The sequence below is a fragment of the Pararge aegeria genome, chromosome 22 (assembly GCF_905163445.1).
Source record: "Pararge aegeria chromosome 22, ilParAegt1.1, whole genome shotgun sequence".
Classification (NCBI taxonomy): Eukaryota; Metazoa; Arthropoda; class Insecta; order Lepidoptera; family Nymphalidae; genus Pararge; species Pararge aegeria.
Window position 1 is genome coordinate 347,534 of NC_053201.1, and position 10,531 is coordinate 358,064.

At 39.4% G+C, this 10,531-nt stretch overlaps 1 protein-coding gene across 2 annotated transcripts; it reads left to right on the top strand.

The window, feature by feature from the left end:
- The first annotated feature begins 202 nt into the window (after positions 1–202).
- On the top strand, positions 203–10,288 carry LOC120633827 (adenosine 3'-phospho 5'-phosphosulfate transporter 1). Of its 2 annotated transcripts, none has more exons than XM_039904189.1 (9): positions 203–481; positions 1,434–1,544; positions 1,759–1,862; positions 4,128–4,318; positions 4,882–5,106; positions 5,698–5,887; positions 6,911–7,107; positions 8,345–8,470; positions 8,841–10,288. In XM_039904189.1, the coding sequence occupies exons 1-9, from the start codon at positions 459–461 to the stop codon at positions 8,976–8,978; spliced, it is 1,305 nt and encodes a 434-aa protein (XP_039760123.1). In that variant the 5' UTR covers positions 203–458; the 3' UTR covers positions 8,979–10,288. The 2 variants fall into 2 exon arrangements, with proteins under 2 accessions (XP_039760123.1, XP_039760124.1); XM_039904190.1 differs by having other exon boundaries at positions 5,698–5,848.
- The last annotated feature ends 243 nt before the right edge of the window (positions 10,289–10,531 follow it).

Below are 10,531 nucleotides of genomic sequence, written 5' to 3' on the forward strand. Positions count from 1 at the left end.
ACGGCGTGTCTTGATCCTCTTTGGTTTTCATCTAAAATCTCCCTACATTGTGTAATTAAGTATGTGGTTCTTCTTCTTCTTCTTTTGATTTATGGCTTTTCGTAAAGTATGTGGTTGCAACTGTCAATTAGCTTGTGACGTTGGGTAAATGTCAGTGTCAAATTGACAAAAACATTTCACTATTGACATTTAAACATGTGACGCCGACGATATGTTTTGGTATTTTTAATAAAATAAATTAGGTTTAATGAATTAAAAAATACTACTTACCAATCAGTTAAGAATCTCACGTGTGGTTTGTACATTAGTATAAATCACTAAGTTTAAAGTAAGACGTTATGTACCTAATGTAGAATAGGATTGCATTTATATAGGTTTTGTGCGTTTTTACAACTAATTATCAATCAGTATTTTAACTAAGATCTATTTTATAATTAAATAACTATAATATCAATACAATGCGGTCAAAGATAGTAATCGGGTAAGTCCAATTTTCTATACTAAGACTCATTATCGTCACCATTTTCCGTTACTTTCATAATAGAGGGTTGAGAACCACCATACATAGAACGGTGGATTTTATAAGTAGCGGTTTATCTTAGTATTATCATTTCCATTCACAGCTTAGCTGGTTTGTTAAATGGGAGAGAAGAGCTAACCAGCACTCAATATGAAATTAGAAAGCTTGCAATTTTTGTTTTTGAGTATTAAAACTAACTTGTGAGTTGGACATAATTCACCATGTTTTAAAATTCAAATTTATCTAACCTGTATTCCAGTTGAACCTTAGTTAATTAAAATTAACAATATGTTGTACATAATTTACAACTTGGGCCATTTGATCAGTTTTACTTTAATTTGTTACTCAAAACCAACTTTATAGTGTGTAGTTCTGACAGTTCGACTATTGGGAAAGGAAAATAGCTACCACCTTTATGCTTACTAGACCTGTATCAGTTTAGAAATTATAGACCCTGGACTCCTTTCCTAATAATAAGGACACTGAATATGCATTCGTGGAATGTTACTTGATATGATATTTTGTTCTTGACATAATTTGCTATCTCATTAGTTATGCAAAATCAAAGCAGATAATTATATGGAAATTTATCATGCATTGTGCCTACTGTAAAGTTAAATAGTTTTGCGATGTAGCTATACAATGAATAGTTTAGTAGATCCCAGCTATTCATACATAATCTACTTCCAATAATAGAGAAGGCCAGTTCTTGGAAGCTAGAAGACTAGCTATGATTATCATCAGGCACCAGCCACCTCACACAGAACATAGGGGGTTATAAAGCATACACAAGTGCTATGTTGCCTGAATTGTGCTACAATTTTGCAATGAAAAGATTTCAATGTTGACAACTCGCCATAAGCAATAGCAACTCTGAGCCAGTAATAGAATGTAATGAAATATTATATTTCAGGTTAGTTTTACTGCTGTGTGTGTTTGCGGTTTTTGCCTTGGGACAGATCTACCACCAGCTTGTGGCTGCCTATGAAGAGGTTGGCACACTATCGGATTCTGAGTACTCATGGTAAGTATATGTGTTTTCCGCTCAAAAGACCCAGTTACATTATCAGCAACCTCTCCTGTTAGTTTATTTAACTAAAACTAACTAGAACTGTGCATATCATTTATGGTAAAAAAAAAAATCCCTTTCAGTAGTATATGTAAAGAGTACCTAGTACAAACTGGTTTCTGAACTCGTTACTTATGTAGGATCTATTAACTATAATTTTTTGTTTCAGGTGTTTCAGATTATTGTTAAATCTTATTGGATACTCCACAGTGCTATTGCCCTGCTATGTTTTGTATAAGTATTTGGAGAGGACTAAATATTTTGACAAGATTAGTAAGTAACTACTTATTTATAAAACTTTTTAGGAATTCAAAATATATGTGTTGTTTAGATTTTATATTAACAATAATTATACATATTTTGGTTAAATTCAAAATATGATTTGAAATGTATATTTTTTTATAACAAAAAAATTGAAGATTTTTCTGGACAAACATATTTTATAATGAAATTGACCAAAAAATAGGATGTGCATTTCATTCTTGATTAAAGGTAACTTTTTTATTAATTGTTTAAACTGCTACAAGCTAGCCCTTCACTGCAATCTCAACTGGATGATGCAGTCTAAGTTTGTAGCACACATCCCCGGTACAATGTGGTTTTGCATGTGACAGTGCACCGAGAAGCTAAATCTGATTTTTCAGCACTGGGAGAAATAACCTTGAATTCCCAAAATGGCCCTGCCAATAACTAAATCTGGGACCTGCAACTTAAAACTACAGCGCTCACCACTGCGCCAGGCTGTTCATCAAAGCCTAAGTTATAACAATCGGGAGCATAAAGCTTTTGTGTTTTCCAAGACAAAACATGTCAATAGATGTAGGAGCTCCTGTGCTTTGGTATTTCTGATAAGAAAACTTGATAAGGAAAAAACCCCACAAAATAAATCGTTGGAAAAATTATCTTGTCGCTTCTCATGCTGTGATACAAAACAAGTATTTGACTGATAACTAGTACTTTGAGTGAGAACAAGTTACTGGTACTTGTTTTTATCTTCTTGATCATCCATTATCCATAAACATCAATCATTATATTAAATTATCTGCAATGTATGTTTTTACATTGTTATCTTTTGACTAATAATAATGTAAGAAGGAATGTCAAAACACAGCAGCAGAATGTTAAGAAAATAAAGGTTTTTGCAGCTATTTTGCCGACAAATTTAATGCATATCCGGATATTGCATTTGATTATGTTGTTGATACACAAAAGCTTAATAAAGTCTCTTTTTTCAGTGAAATATTTTAATAATGTTATTACATGTTATTTTAACTTATGCAGTCTATTTTGATCTGAGGAGGAGCTGAGTAGCTTAGAGCTAAACAATAAGGCTCAAAAAGTGTAAGCAAAGGACAGATCCCTGAAAAACTCAGACATTAAGAGATATCAGACCATTTACCACAACCAATTTAGATGGTGATTTGTTTTCCCTCAAGTGAATTTAATTCTTTCAATATACTTTCCTTATCTTGAAAACCATTATTGTTATTTAGCGTAACAATTGATAGAAAATATATTGTTCACGGTTACTATAATTTGTTGCACGTAAAGCATGTTTTATTTACTTACAACTTTATTCACTCACGTTACTATAGAGTCTTATTTATTATATTACACAATGAGCAAATATTGTTATTCATGGAACTTTGCATTCTGGATTCACTGACTGTTTAGATCTGTCTCAAAGCAATGTTTGTATATCTCTCTCTCTCCTATAAGAAAGAAAGAAAGAAAGAAGATACATTTATTCATGGCGGCTGACTGGCGCAGTGGGTAGCGACCCTGCTTTCGGAGTCCAAGGCTGTGGCTTCGATTCCCACAACTGGAAAATGTTTGTCTGATGTACATGAATGTTTTCCTGTGTCATTATATAGTGTGTACATTTTACGTATTAATGTATAATTTTCAAAAAAATATTGATCAACCATCATAGTACCCATAACACAAGCTTCGCTTACTTTGGGGCTAAAAGGCGATGTGTGGATTGTCGTAATATATTTATTATTTGTTAATATTATTTATGCCACAAAATTTTAGAAATAAAAAATATTACTCACTTCAACGGTAAAGGAAAACATCGCGAATCGTAATGGGTTTATGATGGTGGAGTGTTCCAAACAGTACATCTTATACTAATATAGAAACATCATGTCTGTCTGTAACACCAGCCAGAACACCGCCCAGCATATGCCAAGCACTATCGCGCATAAGATATACGATGCTGATTTGATGATAGAGGACGACTTTTGTGAAACATAAATTTTGACGTCACCTCAATACCGAGTATTCTTAGTATGATTTGCTCTTAATACTTGAACATCGGAGTAAAATGCGTTTTATTTACGTAGGATTAAATACCAAATTTGCCTAAAATTTACTGAGCTGGGGCTTTTGACAGAGCGTTTGTTGATTAAAAATAGATTGTAGATTTGCGACTCTAAAACATGTGGTATTGGGTTGATTTGACTTTGTCAATACAGAGTTTGATATGTGAAAACGACTCGTCAAATCTTGTACGAAGGCTATTGGTCTTTCCAGCAAACCAGACGTGGGTCTCGCGCACGCTGTTCGCGTGTTTCCACGAGCAGGAGCGCTTGCCGGAGTCCGTCAAGCCGGCGAAGGGGGAGGAGAGCCCGCAGCGGGAAGGCCTCGAGCTGGCTTTCTGCTTTACCGGGCTCATGGGCGCCTACCTGGTGTGGGGATTGCTGCAAGAGAAGATCATGACACAGGTCTGATTGATAAATATTAAATGCGAGGGCCAATAAAGCCGAGATGGATTCACTTATCTTAGTCGACACTTAACTCTTTAGTGTAGGTATAATCTTATAATTGCCCTAAAATTAAAATTTCTTCAAAGATATCATGATTCAATTTTCAGTATTGATTAAAGAACATTACGGAGGGTGGTTTCAAGCTTCCTATACAAACATTACAGAACTTGTAAAGTGTGTCAGAAGTACGATTATATTTTTTCGTAATGTTTGTTTTTTCTATATTATACATTAAACTAACCTATTGTTACAAAATAAAATCTAAAACGTCTTCGATACCACCGCAGCGAGGCATAGTACCTAAGATGTTGTAAATTGAAAATTGTATCGTCGAGCTATTACATTATTATTTTCGATTTATTTTCGGTTTATAAAGAAGTGTTTATTATCAAGAATTAAATTTTTAATTGGTCACCAACACGACTACAAGCCAACGTTAGGTGTATCTATATACATATCCGCGCGGCATGTGGGAAGCGGGGACGCCGGTCGAAGTGGTCACCGTGTGAAGTTGTGCGCAGAACTACGAGATGGCGGACGGCTCGCTGGTGCGGTTCCACGACTCGCAGTTCCTGGTGTTCATCAACCGGCTGCTGGGCTTCGCCATCGCGCTGGCGCGGCTGCTGTGCAGCGGCCAGCGCGTGCTGGCGGCGCCGCTCTACAAGTTCTCCTACTGCTCGCTCACCAACATCGTCAGCGCCTGGTGCCAGTACGAGGCCCTGAAGTACGTCAGCTTTCCCACGCAGGTAACCGAGCCCGCGCCGCCGCTACCCACTGCGTCTGCTGCGTTTTAATAACTTGAAAAAAATAACCTAGACCGCCACCATGTTTTATTAACAAACTATTTTATACGCGGCCGTGCGGTTTGCGACAGTTTTCTTGCTTTCAGCATTTCTATACCCGTCGCGTCGTAACGATAAGTCCAATTGGTATAATATAAAAAGGAATTTGCAGGTACATAAGTAATCTTAATTACAATACTATTTATTTGGATAAGGATTAATATGACGAAAAAATTAATGGTTGTAGATAATACTAATTACTTACATGGTAGGTACTAGGTAGGTACATTATTTATAGGTGACATCAATTATTTAAGCGGCGTCCGCCAGTAAAGCCAAGTCGAAATGTCGTAGTGTGTGGTGTGGTGTGTCCTTCTAACATCCTCTGTACTATTACGATCTTCAGCGTGCCCAGCGTGGTGATTATCCAACCGCCTGCTGGAGGAGGCTTTTAGCAAAGCAGGGGAATGTTAAGGCTGTTGATGTAGGAATTCTTGTATTGGACTGAAGGCCACGTTGGCCTACCCAGCGACGGTAGTGTAACTCGGGCCGCAGGTGCTGTCGAAGTCGTGCAAGGTGATCCCGGTGATGCTGATGGGCAAGCTGATCTCGCGCAACAAGTACGAGCCCTACGAGTACGGCACGGCGCTGCTCATCTCCGTGGGCATGATGCTGTTCATGTTCGGCAGCCACGACCAGCCGGCCGGTACGCATGCGCTAAAAAAATATAGAATGGAAGACCAAGGTATTCAGATATTCACTTCAATACTGACAATGTTCAGGATGGCACTTTTGGATCTTTCATTAATTAACAGTATTATTGATGCTAAATACCTAGTTTCTTAGCAGTAATTATTTATTCTCATGACAATTATTCTTTCTTACTATTAAAGTTTTAATTTTATAAAAGATATCATTAAAGCCCACCAACCTGCATAAGAGCAGTGTTGTGGGTCTGTACTCTATAACCCTGTCTCCCCAAGGAGTAAAATAAAACAACTGGATCAACTCTAATACTGTATATTAAGCTTCTCTATAGTTCATATTACTTGTTACCTTTAAATTACTCTACTACCAGTTCGGAATGCTGTCTTCGGCAGAGAAGACCCCTGGCAAGAAACTCTACCGTAGCTCTTTTATTCAATCAATCAAAACAAGACTTATAAACACAATTACAACATTGTCATATGTAATAACGCTAGGCCCTTTGATACAAGACATATTTTAAGACCGGTCTAACATAAGTACTATTATCACTTATAACATCAGGACTTTTGGAACAAGTTGTTTGTATAGAGCAACGTCTGTTACATAAACTGTTTGTATTAATTAATGCTAGGGCTCCATATATGATACCTAAATAACCCAAAGGATGAGATATACTTATCTTATGCAACATCAGGTATAACCATAGTACCAACAACTTTTAACAACTCCATCACCAGTACATACGACTCTTGTTTCGCTACGACAATATTTCGTCAAGTATATCGTTTCCTTTATAAATCATCTGTTCCCAATTTGTAACGTTCCAACCACAATACTTTACTTAATCTCCTTTTCTCAATTCATTAATTTAAATCTGTCCTCACTTTTTTTCCCGCCAATCGATCGCGTCAAACTCGCGTCACCCGCCATAGATCCTTTACTTTTTGACAGTCTAGTAAACGTAAAATTCTATTTTCAAAACACTATCAATGAGTATACAAACTATGGTTTGTTAATCATAGACAAAGTGTTGTGATCCCCTGTTCCCTACCGCGTGCAGCGTGGGGCGCGCCGGGCGCGGCGGGCGCGGCGCTGCTGGCGCTGTACCTGTGCTGCGACGGGTTCACGGCGGCGTGGCAGGGCGCGCTGTTCCGGCGCCACGCGCTGCGGCCGCTGCAGATGCTGTGCGGCGTCAACCTGTGCTCGTGCGCGCTGGCCGCCGCCGCGCACACGCCGCCCGCGCCGCGCCTGCTGCAGGTACGCCGCCACCCGTACGCCTGACACGTATACACACTACTGAGTCGGCTGTACGTCAGTCATCTTTGCCTGCCCTGAAGCCTCAAAAAGGTACACATCGAAAACCATTCAAAGTTATATGATGTAAGGCACGAACTGTGTTTAACGCCAGAACGTTCAGACGGCCGATTGGCGCACTGGACAGCGACAGTTTGTGTGATGAGCATTAAGTGTTTTTCAGTGTCTGGGTGTTTATATGTATTTTCTAAGTATTTATGTATATATAATTCATAAAAATATTTATCAGTCATCTTAGTACCCATAACACAAGCTACGCTTACTTTGGGGCTAGGTGGCGATGTGTGTATTGTCGTAGTATATTTATTTATTTATTTATTATTTATATTTATAATTTATTTAACTCAAACTCAGATTCAAACTCAACTGATAAGGATTTCGCGTACTCTAGCCACAAAATTGTGAACAATATGGAGAGCTCTCTCTATGGAAAACTTTTTAACGACTTAGATCCTACTCGCCCGAGAAACTTTCCTTTGGTATTGCTGAGGCAAATGACCTAGAAGCAAATGCTTATCATTATCCATTGGGCCGAATGTTTGCAGTGGCTCCTAGCAAATCGTTCTCCTACTTGGGTCGATGCAGCGTTTACAGATGGGGGTCGTCATTCAACACCTTGGGATCCCAAAATTCATCGGTTATCCGAGCTATGTGTCCCGCCCATTGCTACTTCAGCTTTGAAACTCTTTGAACTGTTTTGGTTTATCTACGAATCTCTTCATTTCATCACATGGAGATACACACGAGATAAAGTATTGAAGACTTCAAGCACTGAGAGATTTTGGTGTTACAAAGTTTCTCGAACGCAAGTTAGATTCCTAACCTTACCTAACTGTTTCGTGTACCTTGGTATATTTCATCATCATCATGTCAATCAATCGACATCCACTGCTGGATATAGGTCTTTTGTAGGGAGTTCCACAATACCCGCTCTAGCGGCTACCAACGACTCGCCTGATAGCTAGCTCTCTCCATCGCGCGTTGAGTGACTCTGAGCCTTCTTATTATAATCCTAGAGATTTAATCAAGTTCACAAAATTGGTGATGGGCGGGGTACATAGTTCGGAAAATCGGGAGACGTTGAGGTTTCAAGATGCTGAAGGGGCGACCTGCACCAGTTCAGCCGCGGTAGATTCCCAATTAGGTTTCCGTCGCACACTAAATGCCGTGCCCTGCGCAGCACCCCATGTTCGTGACGGACTGCGCGCTGCTGTCCGTGAGCTCGGCGCTGGGCCAGCTGCTCATCTACCGCACCATCGCGCGCTTCGGCCCCGTCGTGTTCACCATCATCATGACGCTGCGACAGGTAACTGCGCGCCGGCCGCTCGTTGCCTTTTATAGCAATATTGAACCGACCTAGCACGTGCCCGCCGGATGGTAAGCGGAAAACATCGCCCACGAACATAGCAACACTTAGCAGGGCATGCGAGGAACACGTGCTGCAAAAGGCCGCCCTTTGTCTATCAATCTGAGGTGTAGGTGTTAAACCTCATATGCCTGTGGTTACACAACACGACATTTCTGCTTGGTGACAGAAATAAGCACGGTGTAATGTTTCCCCGGACGAGCTTTTTGCTTGACAACTGATCTACGGTGTAGTTTGTCAGTTGCTTGGATCGAAATATGTTTAATGGCCAACGCGGCTGTGTGCGGGAAGTAACGCGAGGCGCGCGCAGGCGGTGTCGATCCTGCTGTCGTGCGCGGTGTTCGGGCACGCCGTGTCGGGCGCGGGCGTGCTGGGCGTGCTGCTGGTGTTCGGCGCCGTGCTGCTGCGCGTGCGCTGCCGCCGCAAGCCGCAGCCGCAGCCCGCCTAGCCGCAACCGCAACCGCAGCCGCAGGCCGCCTAGCCGCGGGAGCCATCCTCGAAGAGTGCGCCTAGCTGGCCTTCATCGTAAGCTCCGGACTCGCTGGCTCCGTACAGATGCCAAATGCGACGTACAAGTGTCTCCAAAACTAATAATAACGTTTTTGGTAATTTCAAGTTATAGTTCCTCGGACACTCTTATCACAGCTTCACACAGACAAAAACAAAGTAACCAAAGACTGTCCAGTGGTACTAATAGAGCTCAGCGCTGTAACTTTCCAATAAACTAATAATATAATTCTCTGCTAAACTTACTTGTGAAATCGTGACGTTAGTCATCTTTATGAAAGAAAGAAAGAATTTGTTTTTATATATGGCAACACTGCACATCGTATTTATTTAATCTAATCATTATAACATTGCCATTCGGTCTTCACAGTCAAAAACCACAAGTGGGTAGAGATAGTAATTTGATGTTTGTATTTGGTGCCTTGAGTTACACTTTCACGTAACGCACACATTCCAAACTCCGTGACATTTCTAGTGGCCTCTAAAAGAGTAGGAAACGTACACCTTTTTAAGGAACCATTTCAACGACTTTCTTGCCTGCTTCTCTTCTTTATATATTGGATGTCTTTCTTTTTAAGCCCAGGCTTCAAGTTTTCACAGATGCCACTGTAGCACTTAGCTAGGTACATACAGACCGGATTACTGATGCGAGTAGGCAACCACTAGGTAGGTAGACTGATAATAATGATTTAAACTGAAATTACCAATACATTGTCAAAGGCACAAAATACAGATAATATTAAAATTATTTTTTTGTTTATAAAATGTATTTTATCTAAGTTTTACTTTGAAAGCTGCTGTAGAGTTGTCAATTGACTGTCGGAATGCCTGACGTCAGTTAAAACCACCCGGCAGTCTGGTGTCAGAGGTTACTTTTTGGAATTCATACAGATGTTTTTTTAATTCATACAGATGTTATTAAATCAATGTGGTTTGTCTGTTGAGTAAATCAGAGGGGATGAAAAAAAAGAATTGTGTGGTTATTACGACATTGAGTGTTTTAAGGTTGACAATAAATGTTTCAGAATCTTTAGTAAAATATTTAAAGCATGGGAGTAGATGCAACCTATTATATTTTCCTATTCAATATATTATTTATATTTTGTCTCATAATCGAACGCACAGTCGTATTAAATGTTAAACCTAGTACTAAACCTAAGCACAAGGTTTGCTCGCTTGCAATCCAGGAATCTTTTTCAAGTATGGAAATACTTGAACATCGCAGTAAAGTAGATCTTATTCATCTTAATATATATAAATCTCCTGTCACGATGTTTGTCCGCGATGGACTCCTAAACTACTTAACCGATTTTGAATTAAATGGGCACACCGTGAGCAGTCTGGTCCAACTTAAGAGATAGGATAGCTTAGATCTTTAATTATAGTCGCAATTTTATTTTATTGCAAATTATTTGTCTATAATTAATTGACAGTCACGTGTTATATATATATAGATATATATACTACTATACTCATTTAAGGCTTAGCGATACT